The 17,798-nt window shown below is 40.8% G+C and overlaps 1 protein-coding gene across 9 annotated transcripts in view; it reads left to right on the top strand.

Annotated features, from left to right (window-relative positions):
- LOC119918310 (ELKS/Rab6-interacting/CAST family member 1-like) overlaps window positions 1-17,798 on the top strand; it is a 139,146-nt gene that overhangs the window by 84,062 nt on the left and 37,286 nt on the right. For all 9 annotated transcript variants that reach the window (XR_005447418.1, XR_005447417.1, XM_038738974.1 and 6 more), the window contains one exon: window positions 14,707-14,854. Coding sequence is in view for 7 of the 9 variants with exons in the window: in XM_038738974.1 (XP_038594902.1) it covers window positions 14,707-14,854 (148 nt within the window). In the remaining 2 variants the exon portion in view is untranslated. The remainder of the gene's footprint in view (window positions 1-14,706; window positions 14,855-17,798) is intronic.

Here is a 17,798-nt window from a genome sequence, read left to right as displayed (position 1 = left end):
CAGCGCTTCAGAATGCAGGACCTGGTTTTGGTTTGTGAATTTGTGTGAGCGAGCACGTGTGCAAGCACACTGTGATTTATTTATTGATGTCTGACTCGTCCAACGGTCCTTTTAAGAAAATACAGCCACCATGATGAATATTTATGTAACAGGCACACACACGAGTGGACACACACATGCATCCATACTTCATGTACATGCACATACAAACACTATGACAGCATACAAACACACACATACACACACAGATCACCCTACACAAATGCTTGGTTTTGATGGTTTGCCCACTGGGCAGTTCAGTGGCATATTATGCACATCACTATGATGCTTCAGTCACTTCTTAGTCCCAACTCTGAACTTTGGTGTGACATTGTTTCCATACACAGATCATACCTGCTGTACAGAGACGAAATATTTACACTGCTGGTGTTTCTGTAGTAGATACACGACCACACTTTATGTATTCAATTGTGAGACAAATATCCATGGCTCAGTATTGATTGCGTTTGACCTTTTCCATTTGACATCATATTTCTTAATCGTAGAATCATAAGTTCTTAATGCACCAATTCTGTATAGAAGTTGTCTCTTCAGAGAAATTGAAACCTCAGTTATGCTTTTCTTATGCCAAATGTTCTCTGTAGGTAATTTCTAGTTTCCGTTTTTTTATTTAGCCAAAGGTAAATGTCCACTAATATTTGTGTATAATTGTAAAGAAGTAGAATATCTAGCTTTTATTAGTAGTTTGTCTGCACAACTCACTTTTTCAGACGGCCCCTTATCCACTCTTGATGTTATTCTAATAGGGGTATTTTGGTGTCTTTTGGGGTAGGCTTTACTGACCTGTGAAATAACACATTTCAACATCATTAATTGCTATATTAACATGTAAATAAACAAAACGTTTCCTTCGTAAGAGTTTGTTACTCCTTTTTCACTCTCTTTGCTTAAACACTATTTCTGTCCCACCTGTTTTAATTGTTTTTCCCAATATTATTTATTGCCAGCACAGTGGTCCACATTGGCCAACCGTTTGTTTGTCTTCTGAGTATTATCAACACTTCCATACAACCTACTTTTTCTGCTATTTCCATACCGGTTGTTTTTTATTTCGAAAGTAGCTCCAGTTTTCTCACCCAGAACACACTAGTTATTCCTCCTTAAACGGCCCGTGAATTGCCAGCAGGGGAGGAATTGTTGCATTTATATGTGATTATTTGACAACTTACTGAAAAAAAATTGGGATATTGTGTATTTTTTTTCCCCTCCATGGAAAGTTTAGATGTTTCAGGTAGCTGCTAGTTGTCTTGCTGTGAGTTATTTACATATCGCCATTGCTCATATTTTTCACAAGACATTAGGGTTTGGTCAGCAAACACGTCATTTGTTTCTGGATTTCTCCCACGTGTAAAACACGAGATGTTTAAGGTGGCTGCCTCCTGTGTCCATATATCTTGTTGTAATGCACATGAAGCTGTCTCTGCACACGCAGGCTGCAGTAACTCTTCTGGGTTTGATGTCTGATTTGTTGCCCGGTTTTACATCGGTGTAAGGTTTAATGTTACTATAAGACATGATATATGATACGGCATGTTGCAGAGGTTTCTGGGACAGACATAGAATGTATTAACACACACGCTCACTCCCATGCTGAAATATATACCAACTACAGCTGGAATACTAACATTCTGTCTTGCTTTCTTGCCTTCTCTCCTTTCCTCCCTTTCCCTCTGTTGCTTCACACACACAAACTCACACACACATTGTAGTGTAGTTTAGTGAGTGTCTATCTATCTTTGTGCCAGAGTTTTCACCATCTGGTTGTATATGTCTTCTTTACTCCAACGCTACACTAACCTTCAGTCCCTGACGTATATTGTTAATTTGTATGTGTATCTCTGTGTGAGAAGAACACACTGTAGTATATCTTGGTGTAGAATGAAATCATTCACATGTATAATATGAATAATAAATCACTTACAACATGCATAAACATATAAATACACACTAATAACATGTAAATACACATGCAGGGCAATCAGTCGCACCCAACCAATACACACTAATCCAGAGACTGAAAATACACAAACAGACCTACACACAGATACACGCATCTGCCCTGCAGGGCCCCAACTTGCCTTTTTCCCACTGATAAATCATCTGCAGCGACCTTCACACATACACACACACCCTCGTAAAACACACACACAGACATATTTTCTTTGCGATATACATGAAATATGCACATGCTCGTTTTCTTCCCAGCCTCGTGTGTGCTTGTGGGCATGTGTGTTGTCATGTATTTGTGCAGTTTGGAGTATGCAGGTGTGTGTGTGTGTGTCTGTGTGTACGTATATGCGTCGCAGCCAGCTGCAGGAATGTGCTGACACTGTGTGTGTGTGTGTGTAACAGCGGGGTGTCAGATCTGAAATCCCAATCTGGATGAATTAACGGCTATTTTACTCTCTGCTGTTCTGTTTTACTGACATTTAGCACACACCACTGCCTCAATCTCTCAAGTCTTTTGCTCTTCTCCTAGCTCATAACATGGTACAGGTATGTTTGGACAATTTTGAGCAGTAATTTTTGTCATTTGGCTTGTAGGTTTAGGTTGTAGTCAATTTCATTCACAATACTTACCTCGAAAAGGTTTTTCAGTCTGAAAACTATCTATCCTTAGACCTGTGATTTGGATAAAGAAAAAAAAATTTTTTACATCTACAATTTAAACACATCTTGTCATTACAGTGACACCCACACTGCAGCTAAACATCTTAAACAGTTGGAATCTCACATGGTTTATTGTGAAAATGGCATCTTCTTCAATCTTTTCTCTCCAGTGAGTTTGCAGCAGCTTGGCTCAAACAGCAGTTTTTAACCTTGTCCTTTCAAGAAGATCCCTCAGAAATAAAGAAAAATGTCCTCACTCACAGTACCTTTTGGAACGTGAAAAGCACGTTTCTTCTCACGTGGCGTATGGTAAATATTGCAGCCACTGGTGATTTGAATATGAGACTTGCTCAAACAGGCCAAAAACAAGCAATGGTTGAGATTGAGATTATTTCATATATGACTGTCAAAACAGTAAGTTTGACAGTTGTGTGCAAAAATATTGAAGATATTTTAAGAGGTGGTTGAACTTGTGTTAATCATTTCTATCACAAGATCACAGATTCCTGGAAGGACCACTGTACAGTAGACAAACAGTTACAATAGTTCTGCATTGATATCATGTGAAGAAGCAAATTATAATTTATGCGCTTCAGTTGGAAAGCATTCTTAATGTGTTCCACTCAGAACAACCACATCCAAAACCATTTGCGTAAATTTATTTAAAATACGGTTTAACAAATATTTCTTGATTTCGAACTAGCCAAATTCAATTAGTGTGAGTATCACTACAGTCTGGAAGAAGAGAGGAAACAAAAAAGTAGACGAGAGAGGAGGTTAGAGGAGAGAAGGTGGACAGGAGAGGAGAAGACACAAAACAAGATGAGGAAAAGAGTGAAGAGTGGACAAAACAAGGAGAAGAAAAGCCAGTAAAGAGGTCAGGGCAAGGGTTATAAATCTCTTTTTGGAGGAGGGGAGGGCATTGGGAGGATAATAAAATGAAAGAACAGAGGCAGAAATGTTCTTATGGCAGAGAGAAGAAAGGGAGGGAACGCAAAGAGGAGAAAGACAGCTGTCCAACAACAACTTAGTTGAGCCAACAAAACTGTGTGATATCCCGAAGAAATTATATATTATATTCCCTCCAGCTCTGTCTCCCTCTCTCTTCCGTTCATCCATCAATCTTTCAGACTATAGTATATATTGAATATATAACAACTCACATCATGTCCTCCTCCCCTGTATTCATGCAATGTCCCTTTTCACCTAATGCACAAAATTGTCAGCTAACTTATTGGTCATTATTTTTCACCAAACAAGAATTATGCTTAAACTGTTGCATGAGCATTAAATTCATCTGTTACAGCAAATGCTCTGAAACATAAAACAGCAAGACACTGATTTCTGTTTATTTGTGAGGTTGTTATGGCGATTGTAACATTAATGATGCTTGAAAAGGCCATTTATTACAAAAGAAAACACTGAAGCGACACAATGAAAAGCCCCTGCTGTAGAGAAACGAGGGCTGCGATGCACTTGACAATTTTTTTTGGCAATGCAAATGGGTCAAGGCTTCCAGCAGCGGGCAACAAAGTGAGTCATGTTACTTTTGTTTGCTTTAGTAGGGAAATAAAACATGATACTTTAGCTGTGTTCTCTGTGTGGGGGAGGCTGCTTTAGGCTGTCAGTTGATGGGTAGTGATTCACTGAAATGTTTTGGGTAAAACGGCAGACAATACCAAAATCTATTCAGATTTGCTGGAATTGAATCTTTCATATGCCCAGAAGAATATAAAAATCTTACTTTTAGCGGATTCAGCATTTAGAATTAGGATAATTTGATTATGTTTACACACAAACATTGCATTTTGCACTACATGCACAATTACGTACTATGAAGAAAGTCTGCAGAAACACCCAAGTTGCTGCACTGTCGTCAGCCTCCTGCAGTGAGAGCCTTGGCTGATGCCTCAAGGTGAACACTATAAATTCAATTTATTTCTCCTTTGCTCCTCTGTTCTTTGTTTTATCTCCCACCCTGCCTCCCTCTAACCCTCAAACCTCTCCCTTCCCCTCTTCCGACATCCCTCCCTTCATTCCTACCGTCCCTCCTTTCACCCTTTTTCATCTCTTATTCCTTGCATCCTTCTTGTCCTCCTTTCCACCTCCCCTCTTTCCATCCATCTCTCTATTCTGAGCCTACATCTGTCTGGAAACGTCATTATCGCCCGATTTCTTTTCTGGCAGGCTGTATTCTCACTATCTGTCTGCCTGTGTCTTCACTGTTGTCACTACACACTGAAACGAATCAAGGATGTGTGTGTGTGCGTGTGTGTGTTTTTGCGTCCCTCTGTGTGCATGTAGTCAAAGATCCTCTTTTCAATGGAACGACAGCTCTGCTCCTCACAGCCGGAAAGCCACCACTAACAATATGACTGCGTGTGTAAAGACGTACACAAACACACCCTCATGGCAGCTATCCCATCAGTAACATTAGAAGTACATGTTGCCTTCAGAAATAAAACGCACACGCGTACACACACAGTCTCTCACTCACAAAACCAGATGAGACATCATGACTGCTTAGAAGCTTTCACTCCCAAAGGAATGCTTGGAGATGTAAACACACACACACACACACACACACACACACACACACACAGACACACATGCATGAAAATACATCCTCCCACACAAATGAATGTACACATGCTTATGGCAGCACACCTTTTTGGTGTGCTGCCATAAGGCAGAGACAAGCGCTTTGATCCCTCTCCGACAGCAATGAGATTAATCCACAGTGTGCCAAAGCAAGTCTGTGTGTGTGTGTGTATTTGTTGTGTTTTGAGAGCTTAGTATGACAAAAAAGGGGCATGCCGTTTTGACACATAGTCTTACAAGCTCAAATCAGGGCACCTTGCTCTTCGTCTCCCTCTTTTCACTCCATTTTTCTTGTACTCTCTGTACTTGACTTTCTTGCCCTCTTCTTTCTGACTCTGGCTGTCTTGCTCTTTCCTTTTTGATTTCTCATTCTCCCTTGTGAGAGACTGAGGGAGAGATTGAATCGGGAGAATATAAGCAATAAAAGATGTGCTTTAGTTAGAAGTTGTATTCAAATAATAGGGTTTTCTTAAAGCCTCTGAAGCCTTGCAAAGCAGTGATCTTCAGCTGAATATACAGCAGAGAAAAAGAGAAGGCCTTGTTTTTGTAGTGCCAACTGTTCTATATTGTAATTTTATGTGTAATCTGTACATGTGTTGAAGAGCTCTCATACCATTTGCACTGAATTAAGGTGAATAAGAAGAGGACAAAGAATGGGATTTATAAAAAGTAGAGGGAACCGAGAACAACAGCAGAATATTTAGAAAGATGGAAGAAAACCAAGCACATCAGAACAAAAAGAATCAAGTGGAGAGAAAGGACAGATAAAGGAAAAAAGGATGCGGCAAAACCTAAACTCGCCTGTTTTCCTCGGCTTATTACAGGTTGTGCATGCCAGGCCATCAAACAGATCATTAAACAGCAATTAAAGAGGGAGAGGGAGCAATGAAGGGGAAAACATATCAAAAAGTAGAAAACAAAACCTGCGTTTTTTTTCAAAGCCTCTGATTGTAGGTTACGTGTGCCAAACGATTACATTTCTATTCTGGAAATAATAAAACTGCAGTAGATAGACAAGGGCCAACAGGACAAACTAGTGACAGACTTGATATTGGCTTGTTGAATATACTATGAAAATAAGAGAAACTGTGCAAGAAAGACATGAGAAGGAGCGAACAATAGACAGAATTATACACTGACGACTCCGACGTCAACAGTATATTCGCGGTTATAAATTACTGCACCACTACAATGTAAAGTTGCCATTTCTGTTTTAAGACTTTATCCTCCTTAATGGGAAAGTTGGCTCACAGTGAGACATTCAAGTCAGTGGAAACACACAGTGAAGAAAGAAACTTAACACATAAACGTACACCATGAATTCAAATAAATAGTGGATTATGTTTCAGCTAAACTCTGATAGTGAAGTTAATCATCAGCCTTTTATTTTGCTCTTAAAATGGCAGTTAGCTGTAAAAGATAATGAAAATCACTGTCTTTATTGATTATTTCCCCCTGTGAAGTATTGAATTGCAGTAAGACAGAATCAGCAAAGCAGTTGTTGCTTCTGTATGTGGTTACGTTCAATGATAGAGACACTTGAGGGACAGTACTACATTTTTTAGTAAGTGTTAACACTGCCTTGTTGATCATTAACTATTGGTTTCCATTTATTTGTGTATAACGTGAAAATAACAATTTGTCCAAACTATTCTCAAAGGCTTTCATGGTGTTGACTTTGGCTGCAGATCAGCGATGCAATTGGCACTTTGTTTGAAACATACTGGGACGTTTGCTTGAGTTTACTGTGTCTGAAGAAGTTGCTTCCAAGTCACCCACTTAAAGCCTAGTTCACCCTGCACAATTTTAAGCCCGATTTCAGGCTGTGATCAGGGGTAAATCAGCGATTGATTGGCAATCACCAGTCATTATGTGTGAACTACTCAACAACGCATCAAAACTTCTCCCTGACTCATTGCTGACACATCGCAGATGCCAGTCAGATATCTAGCATGTCAAAAATCTGGAGGACTCAACATCCACATCTAGCCAATGAGAGCAGGCAGCTACTTTTTCACCGCAAAACACTTTTTACTCCCCTCCAGCCCTCTTTGTAGCTCAGTCAATCCCTGCTACCTGCGTGTGCTAATCCATTCTTTCACCCATATTCTTTGTCTTTGTAATTGCTATCTTTATAATAACAAACAACAGCTGTTTCATGTGTAGGTATGCGTCATTTCCCGTTTCACATTTCGTGTGTGTTTTCTGTTGTAATCTAGTGTAGTGTGACCCCCTGTCACCGATCAGTCACGTAGTGTGAACGCCACAAAGACTTCAAGACTCCCGTTACAAGAAGGCAAGTTGTGTAGTGTGAACAGCACGGCGATATGCCTACGCTGAAAGTCATGTAGTCTGCAAGAGCCATAATATGCATGCGTATCTGAGCAGTCTGACCAACACGCTACTGTAGAGTAGAGCGGCACCACAGGGAGCATCTATGGTGACAGTGGATCAACAGAAACGCATTTGTCACTCTCACATTGTCAAATAAAGCAAAAAATGTTTTTAATAATCGTCTTTCATGGACATTTGGGAGTCACAGGTGTCCATTACTGTTACAAGAGTGAGTTTGTGCTGACAGATTGTTAGCAGATGTCTTGGTCTCTGTAGCTTAGCGTACAAATGGATTAACTGTGAAGAACCGCAGTGAAGACAAAGCTGCGTCTTCAGTCACACTTCCCAGACTGGTGTGTGTGTGTGTGTGTGTGTGTGTGTGTGTGTGTGTGGTCCCATGGAAAGAGCATACTCCCGCAGACCATGGGTAATGCATTTTTACACCTTTCTTATTAGTCACAGTGTGTGTTTTTAAATGTGTGTGTGTGTGTGTGTGTGTGTGTCTGAGAGGAAGAGAGAGGTGAGGGAGTGAGAGGAGAGAGTGTTTTTCTAAGAGAAAAACGGGAGTGAGAAAAAGGGGAAATGTGTCAAGAACAGATCCTCATTCTGTCATGCTGTAGTCCCACCTGCCCTCCGCTTTCTCTCTCTCCCTCTCCCTCTTACTGCCTTTGTCTCTCTGCCTCCCCTTCCCTCTGCTCTCTCTAACCATCTCCCTCTCTCCCCCTTCACGTCTCTTTGATTTGTTTTCCCTCCAAATCCTCCAGTTATTTTATTCCCTTCCCTGTCAATGCTGTTTCTTTCTGTGTGTGTGTGTGTTTGTGAATGTGTGTGTAAGCCTTCTCGCTGTCTTTCTTTAAGCCTCTCTGATGTACAACAGCTCCTTAAGGGGAGCTTTTCTCTCCCTCTCAAACACACACTTATCCTATGCACCAGCTTTAACCTATTTTCTTAACACTCTCTTTCTGGCTCTCTCACTTTTTCCAATTCTCTCTGATGGTCTCTTGTCCCGTCTTCCCTCTCCATATTAAATCATTCATATCCAGTGTCTCTGACCCACTTCCACTATAGTTTAAGACACACACACAGACACACACAATCACACACACACACACAGCTTTCAAAAAGAAGCCAAAATCCTGCTGTTCTCAGTGTGTACATTATCCAGCGGGCTACTTTAATCTAAGCAGTGTCAGTCAAAGATAAAACAAAGTTTCTACCAAATCAGGACCTGGCTGCTGTACTGACAGTTTGCTAATCACTTAGCCATTTCTCTTTTCAGTTTCTTACAATCTTACTAAACAAGTAAACTCTCCAGATCAGTAAACACATTTATTTTGTTGAAAAAAAACCTAGAGGGCATCCTTAACTGTAATTCCCGATAATCATTTTATCATTATTCTGCTTTTCAACGTACCATTATCCCTTTGATGTGTTTGGCTCCGGCTTAATGTAGCCCTCCGGAACAATTTCAAAGTTTTGAATGCACATAAAAACTGCGGTAGGTGTCGATAATTTTCCCTAATAACGTCTGTCTAGTGTCTAATCTAGTGAAGTGAAACTTTGCATTGGCGCTTTTGCAGTAGAGAGCTGCAGTAAAGGGTTTACTATAAACCAAGGCTTTATTGGCTGTCTTTGCTTTGATGCTGCACACATGGCAGGCCAGCACTAACAAATGTTTCATGAAATGTGCTCTGATGTGTGCGTTCATGGCCCTGTGTTTTCTCTTGGTGGGCTATAAACCAGTAGGTGTGTGTCTGTTTACGTGTTGGTGTGTGCGTGATGCTGCTAGAGGCAGTAGCAAAGCCTAACTAAGGTACTATCAACTCCATGTCAGATATATGTTGGTATATATTTAATGTGTGTGTGTGTGTGTGTGTGTGTGTGTGTGTGTGTGTGTGTGTGTGTGCGTGTTCGCCTCCAGGCAGCATTAGCTACCACTGAGAGCCAGCTGTGCCCTCCTGTACTTCACTCCTCTCATCTCTCCTCCGCTCTCTTCGCTCTTTTTTCTTCAAGTTCACTTATTCAAAACATTCCACATAGTCTTTCTCTCCTTCCCTTCTCCTTTCCGACAAACAGTGAAGGCTGTGGATGGGATTTTGCATGCATGCTACGATCATACAGTTCTACCATGAATTTGTAGAAAATATCTGCTGACTTTGCCACCCTTGTGAATTTCAAATTCTTTAATTTCAATTCAACTTTTTGATCCAGGTATGATCCAAATTCTACTATTGGTGGAAAAAATATTTGGTTGTAATCAGCTGTAAAATCAATAGATCAATCTTAGACTCTGTGATTACCATACATATTGTGGCTCTCGTTGACACATCCTCAGTGCCTTACTTACAGGCTCATCAGGGGTTTATTGTGTTTTAAATGTCTTTTACCTTCCCCTGTGCGAGCCAGCTGAGGCTGATCTGACCTCAGCTTGTATCCAGATGACCACATCCCTAACTCCCTGCAGCTGTAGCCAAAATAAACTTGATATTAAATCAAAACAAAGAAGTGCGATGCATTGAGGCTGTTATAGTGAATCAGCTGCCTAAATCAACACATTTAACAGTCAGTAAAATCACAGTACCCCGTTAGTGCTGTCAGTTTTGCTGCTGATTTGTATGTTCTTTGATCTTCCAGGGATAAATCTTGGACCTGCCTTGTCCAGATTGAATAGCATTAGGGAGGGCAGATCCAGTCCACATGAACTGCTGCATAATTCCATAATTAAAGCTTATTTCAGTTCCTGTGCTGAAATTTGCTTTGTTTCTTTGTTTTTGTTGATTAAAATGAATATATATGAATGAAGTGAAATATGAGTATATTAAAACATGTTCAGTCTACTTTTTTTAAAGTAAACCAAAGCGCATGGCCTTCATGATTACAGTAAATATTGATTATCACATAGTTCTAAATCCCCTGTTGCCAGCCAAATGAAACTACCGCTGATTTCACTCGCCGCAGTTTCAGTTGTTGGTCAATGAGGGTGGAGTAAGTTTTGGAAAAAACGTCCTCAAAGTCTAAGTTGCATTAAAAAGTCTTCCTCTGAGGAAAACCTCCCTCCACAGAAATGAGGCCAAGCTTGACACGCACCATGTCCTACAGAGGTTAAAGAGTAAACTCTGGCGTCCTACAAGCAGCCTCCTGTGTAACCAGAGCAGACAGTGTCACAGAAAACAATGGGGAGCTGCTTTGTTCAGTCGGAAACAGAGAGCTGAGAGAGGGGATTATTTCTAAAATAGCTCTGTGTTTGTCTTAGACAGAGACTGGCCAATGTCACACCGGACTGAATCTCCTTTACACACACACGCGCGCTCTTATACGCACACGCTTACAAGCATGTATGCACAGGATAAAGCCTTGGATACACAAAGACAACTTGTGAACATTCACACATGTGAAAATGCAGAAGTACATCCTTGTGAGCACATACACACCTTCAGAAAGACATGCTGTCATAAACACAGGCTGTCACTTGAACACACACACACTGTAGATTGCAGTCGAGAGTGACAGCATGAAAGAGATAACACACCACACATGGAAGGCTGCTTGTGTGTGTGTGTGTGTGTGTGTGTGTGTGTGTGTATGTATAGAAATATGTGAGTGATCTAAGACTGTGTTTCTGATAAAATGAGGGGGCTTAAGTGGTTTTAGGAAGCAGAGTGCCCCCTCGTGTGTGTGTGTGTGTGTGTGTGTGTGTGTGTGTGTGTGTGTGTGTTGGGGTTGGGGTCAGGTGCCTGGTGCGTTCGTGTGTATCTGCTTACTGTCTGTCTTGTCACCACGGCGATGACATCATGGCACACGACCGCCAAATGAAGGAAAGAATGCCTCCTGTCTTCTTTACAGATGGAGAGAGAGAAGAGGTGGAGAGATAGAGTGATGAAGGATGGAGGGGGGGCATGAAGAAAAAGAGATGAGAGATGAAGGGGGGTGAAAGATGCTGATAGTAAATAGGTGAGAAGGAGCCTGTAAGGAAATGTGAGAGAATATAAGTAAAGAATATAGTAAATGGAAATGGAAACAAAATTTAGAAATCCTGTAAAGTGTTTATATAAATATAATGTTGTTTTACTGCTCACTAAAGTAAGGTGTGTAGGAGGGTTGAGTGACAGATAGGGACTTTCAACTTTAAGGCAGAGACAGAAATTTGCACCTTGTACAATAAATGTTAGCTGCGTCATCACAGTGGTCTCATCGAAATAAATGAGCTATATCACAGCTCACAGAGAAGTGATGTGATGTGATGTGTTGTGCAAAATAACCATCGCAAAAAGACAAAAGATCTTGCCAAACTAAGCAAGTGTGAGAGGTAACCCCTTTAACAAGCTTTATTCTTTGCTCACTTTTAGTACACCTTCTTTTATCCTCCTGTGCTCCTCACATTTCTGCAGAAAGGAAAGACTTGAAAGGAAAGACACAGATCTAAAGGCTGCATGTCCACTGGGAACCTGTCGTTCTCACCGTGCTGGCTGCATTGTCTTTGTTAGTTTCAGTGCTAAGGGCACATTACCAGTAGAGCTGAGAGCATGCTATGTTTTTAAGTGCCCTGTGACGGTAGAATTATCTCAAGATTTGGCAAAAGAGAGCTGCACTTGAAACAGATTTTAATGATCACATTGCAACAGTAGTAGCCACAACCAGCACTTGTCATAAGCATGTGTTTAGCTGTGCAAGCTAAGAAAGCCAAGCAGTGAGTGTTTTATGTGTGTGCGTGCGTGCGTGTGTGCGTGCGTGTGTGTGTGTGCGTTACACGGACATGAAGAGGGGACCATTGAGAGGCCCAAAATGAGACGAACGCATCTGGAATAAATATCATTTTATCACCGGGGTTTATAAGTGCCATGTGCTGGCAGGTAACTCTCAGATATGGTATAAAACTAGACGCACTGTTAGCTTTAACAAGACTAATGTTCCATTAGCCTTCTCTGCATGTGCGTGTGTGTGTGTGTGTGTGTGTGTGTGTGTGTGTGTGTGTGTGTGTGTGTGTGTGTGTACCAGTGTTTATATGACAAAAGAAAGGGAAAGACTGACAGTGTTCCAGTGTCTCACAATCTGGAAGAAAGGAAATGTTCTTTCTGATATAAAAAAAAAGTCCAAGAGCTCACATTGGTTTAAAGTTAAAAAAAATATTTAAATGGTCTACACACTTTGTAGAAAAGAATGGTTTTGTAGAAAAACATTTCTATATTCATATGAGGTATTGCAAAGGTATAATATCATATAATATAAAGGTACAGTATCTTTATCATCTCAAATTGTTAATCCATATTTACAAATGGGAATCAATCTACCAACCCCAGTCTTAACTGCAGTCCAGATGCATGATGGGACACTTGTACACTGACAGTGTGGTCAGTGTGGTTGACCAAAGAATCTCTGTGTCTTCGCACAGTCCAAACATATAATCTGTCTTCATTTAGACTCTCATCACTGCATTCCCGACTGTATCTGTATGTTTGTGTGTGTGTGTGTGTGTGTGTGTGTGTGTGTGTGTGTGTCTGAGAGAGAGAGAGAGAGAGAGAGAACAAAAAAACATAAGAAATGTCGGATGAAATGAAGGATTTCAGCGACAGTGTGGATTTGCAAATGTTTCCGGGTAATTTTATGTTTTTGTGTGTGTGTGTATATGTTCATACATGTGTGTATTTGAAGGTGCAGTGGTGGGGTACATGAGAGCAGTTGGTGGGAAATATGCCCCAAATCTTTCCAAATGTTCTTTTCTTGAACTTCACTGTTGATATATTACCTGACAGGCAGAGAGACAGACAAAGAATATATTTGTTCTTTCATATGCAAGTTTGCATCTTTGTGTGTGTTTATGAGCATTTGTGATTGTGTGTGGCCAATCTAAAAGCCCTGTGGGATTGTGGAAAAACCCGTTTGGAAACGGACATAATTCGTAGAATTCTGAGCCTTGGGTGTCCTCAGAGGCGGATCAGCCAGGTCTGTGGCTGATGACGTAAACGGGATAGATGGGATGCGGCTTGTTGCTTCCCGACCACATGGAATGCTATCTGCTAATCTGTCAGCCCGATCATGTAGGCAAGGGGAAGAGAGAGAGAGTGCTGGAAAGACTGTGAGTGAGAGGCATTTATATATGTGTGTGTACTTATGTAGTTAAATAAAGTTACTAGTAGTTAAACACAATGTGGTTAATTGCTAATTTGTGTAGCTTTGGAACCAAATACACTGTGCTATCAGTATCTTGATTGAAACCAGGAGGCCTTGTGAAGTTACAAGCTTCAAGCCACTGCTTTTCCAATACTCGTTCTGCCATGGGTGAGTATTGGAAGTGTCCATGGGTCCAACAGTCTCCGCATTAGTAATGTTTGTCACTATTAAAGAGAGATATTTGCAGTTCCCCCAGCAAAAAGAACAAAGTAATAGCTGCTCTGCATGCCTAGAAGATGGTATGGAGAGAAACACAATAGAAAGAGAAAGAGTGAACATACACTATGAACAAACTGGAAACATCTTGATCGCATGGTTTGCATCATTCTTGACCACCAGGGAGGCCCATATTTTTCCAAAAAATTCACCAATTTTATCCTCTTAAATTAAAGTACACCCAAATTGATATGTAGTCGTGCAGATAGTTTTGGTTTCCTTTGTCCAGATTTTGAAAAATACATCTCTGGGATTTCTGTCTCCACCCCAATTCATGGCTGACTGGAATTAATTTTGTGGTGCTCATAAAGTTGTGAAATGATATTTAGAAGGAACATCTTGTGACCCTGTTACTCTGGATAATCCACAGGAAATTTCAGCAGAAAAAGATGATCCTGTGAATAAATAGGAAAATAAATCCAAAACAATCTGTATGGCTGGATACCACTAGGAAATGGAAAATAAAATTGTAATTTGGGTGAACCAACTCTTTATGGTGTCTCTTTAACAGCAGTACTTGAGCAAGAAAAAGCTGAAACTGCATTCTCCAGTGTCTTATACACCACATCATTTCTGTCTTAAAAGTTGTGAAAAACAGTTCTAGGAGCAATTAATGTCATTAACGTGGCATACCACCAAATGTGGCTTTAATAAAATCAAATTGATTAAGTGGATTTCTAGTATTACTAACAAAATGTATGATTGTTCTCTGTACAGGCAAGAGGCGCTGCTGGCAGCCATAAGTGAGAAAGATGCAAACATTGCCCTGCTAGAGCTCTCCTCATCCAAGAAGAAGAAAACCCAGGACGAGGTGGCAGCTCTCAAGAGGGAGAAGGATAGTCTGGTTCATCAGCTCAAACAGCAGGTAGGATTACTGTGCACACACTTGCACACATAGTCTACTTTGATATTCAAGTGGACACCAGGACAGATTTTTGGTCAGTTATTTAAACGAGAAAAGTTGGAGAGGAAAAAGTGTTGGAAGAAAGGTGTGTGGGGGTGGGGGGTGGGGGGCTTGTGGATGGGCGCTCAGGTGAGGTGGCAATGACGAGTGGAGCAAAGCAAACAAGAGAGGAGAGAGAAACTGAGTCCAGATGTGACCACAGTCCTCCGACCACCAAGGGTAAATTTAGGATTAACCTGCCCCTCCCACACACAAACACACACAGGGTACAAATGTTCTACAAATCCCCAGTGACAACACTTTCGTATGAATTTGTGTTTATTGAAATTTTATGTCCACAGATAGACACACTAACACACATAACCTTACACGGCACTTCGCTGGTATGGATACCATTTAACAGAGCTCAAGCAAACAAATTTGTACACACATCCCAATATGTACACACCCAGGCCAAAAACAAGGATATAAACATGACCAAATGCCTCTGTGGTTCCACACAGAGGTCTATTCACACACTCGGGGACACGCTCACATGCTGTAAAGGTTCTCGTGGGTCTAGTGAATAAACCAACCCCGTAGTGTATGAGCCTACTGGGAGTTTGGTGTTTTGTTCTCCCCTCTGCACTTCTCTCTCTCTGTCTTGTTTCTTCTCACTTTGTCCAAGTCTGTTTCTCTTCTTTTTAACTTGTTTCTCCAATGAGGCATTTATTTGATGCTCAAATTCACATGGTTTTCCTTGATCAACATTAATAAATAATTTAATACATGACAAGAAGGTCAAAAGTCAGAGCTACATGGGGTGGTGATGGCGCAATGGATAAGACACATGCCTTCAGTGTGGTAGACCCACGTTCAATCCCCTGCTGACCCATCCACCAATGTGTCCCTGAGCAAGACACTTAACCCCTCGTTGCTCCAGAGGCGTGTGACCTCTGACATATGTAGCAATTGTAAGTCGCTTTGGATAAAATTGTCAGCTAAAGGAATAAATGCAATGGTAATGTACATTGCTTAACCTAAAAGCTTTTTCCTTTTGTAATGATTGTGTATGGGAAGAAAGATAATAAGAAAGAAGCGCTTCTTTCTTCAGATGGAGAAAAGGGGTCCTACACAGGTTACATATACACCAATTAATATTCATTACATTCATTCGACTTATACCATTATCATAGCTGCTTTCATTACCCGCATTATGTGAGCTTATGGGATGGTCTGTTAAACCATTGCCCCACTCGGCTGCATACATTTTTATTTCTGCATACGTGGGGCCAACAGTCACAAGACACAATAGTGGCGTATAACATATCAAAACCAAACTGAGATTGAAGAGCTTTGTATTCACTATTATCTCCCTTAATTCACAAACTGTGAAAACTAAACTGCTGTTCAAATAATAACAATAATAATGGCGATGTCATCTTCAAAACCGCTCAGGCGGATAAAATGTAACAATTCCTCTGTTGCTAAAGATTTCCAGCTATTGAATATTGCCAAAAATCCACTTAATGGATAGAATAAGCTCAAAAGGATTCAATAAGAAAGATGTTGCACGCGTAAGAAGGAGAGAATTCATGCGTGTGTGTGTGTCAAAGGGTCTTTAAGAGAAAAGCAAAGGGGTGTTAGAGAATGGCTGTGTCAGATGAAGTCATTATAACATGCATCACTCTCCTCTCTCTTCCTCCCTCATCCCTCCGTCTCTCTCTGTGCTATTTGAAGTCATTTATGACACCTCAGGGTCTCGAAGGTGGTTACTGACAACACAGAGACTCTACTGTCTTCTGCTTTGTATGTGTGTGTGTGCAAAGTGTGAGCGTATTTTCTCCCTTCTTGGTGTCTCTTTCTCCCTTTCTATCTCTCTCTCTTTCTGTCTCTCTCACTTTCTCTCTGTGGTTTCTCTCATAATTTTCAGTCCCCCAAAGATGGATCACAGGCGAGACTTCCTTAATATTCCCGTGTGTGTGTGTTTGCCATGGAACCATGCAGTGAGTTAAGGCTGGTAAAGTATTTTTAGCTCGCTCCTTCAAAGTCACATACACACTGATAACCTTCCAGACAGACGGACAGAGACAGAACTGCGGTATGAAGTTATAAGTGAGTGTAAATCAGCGATGAGGTATATGCTTTGGTGAGCTGTAGACTGCCAAATATGGCAGGTGTGAACAGAAAGCAGTATTTAGAAAATGCAGTTCACTTGTATCTTTGTGATGGACAATCCACGGCGCCATTTTTTAAAGTTGTTCTGAAGTGTTTTTTGACGGCTATCACTCATCGGTCAATCTGTGGTCAGTGGACTGAATGGACGTTTTGCTTGAGATTAAATGCCACAAACATCTCACATCTGGTCTGAAATTGGGTTCATAGCAACACCGCAACCTATGCTGCACAGCTTCCGAGCATGTTCAGAGGATCAGATCAAAGTTTATAACTAGCCCAAGACTATATAATTAGAGAAAAAGACACATTTCAGTGTATCTGTACATTATTGTGTTAGTTACTGTGCACCAATGACAGGGAAAAGATAACCACATGTGGTTAGGACAGACTGATAAATGGATGGATACAAGAGAGAATAATCTTTGTATATGCAGTACTAAACCTACATACATAAAAACACACCTGTGCGTGTGTTAAATAATATATGTGTATCCCTGAAAGGGTTTCCTGTGTTTTGCCCTTTGACCCCCAGCTGCAGTGTAGGCAGGAGGCTGTAGATCAAGGTGACCTCAGCTCTCTTCACTCTTCTTCACTTTCTACCTTTCTCACAGTCTCCTTCGTCTTCTTCGTTTTTATTCTCATTTTTATTTTCTCTAGCGGTATAATGGAGAGAGAGAGAGAGGGAGAGTGTTAGAGAGAAGATGTGGTGAAGAGTGTGTGAAAGCAAAGAGAAGAGGGAGTGATTGTA

This window comes from Micropterus salmoides, unplaced genomic scaffold (genome assembly GCF_014851395.1).
Source record: "Micropterus salmoides isolate LMB-PRFRI ecotype aquatic unplaced genomic scaffold, ASM1485139v1 Ms_hic_scaffold_23, whole genome shotgun sequence".
Classification (NCBI taxonomy): Eukaryota; Metazoa; Chordata; class Actinopteri; order Centrarchiformes; family Centrarchidae; genus Micropterus; species Micropterus salmoides.
Note: the sequence above shows the minus strand (reverse complement) of the source record. Positions and strands in the feature narration are given on the sequence as shown.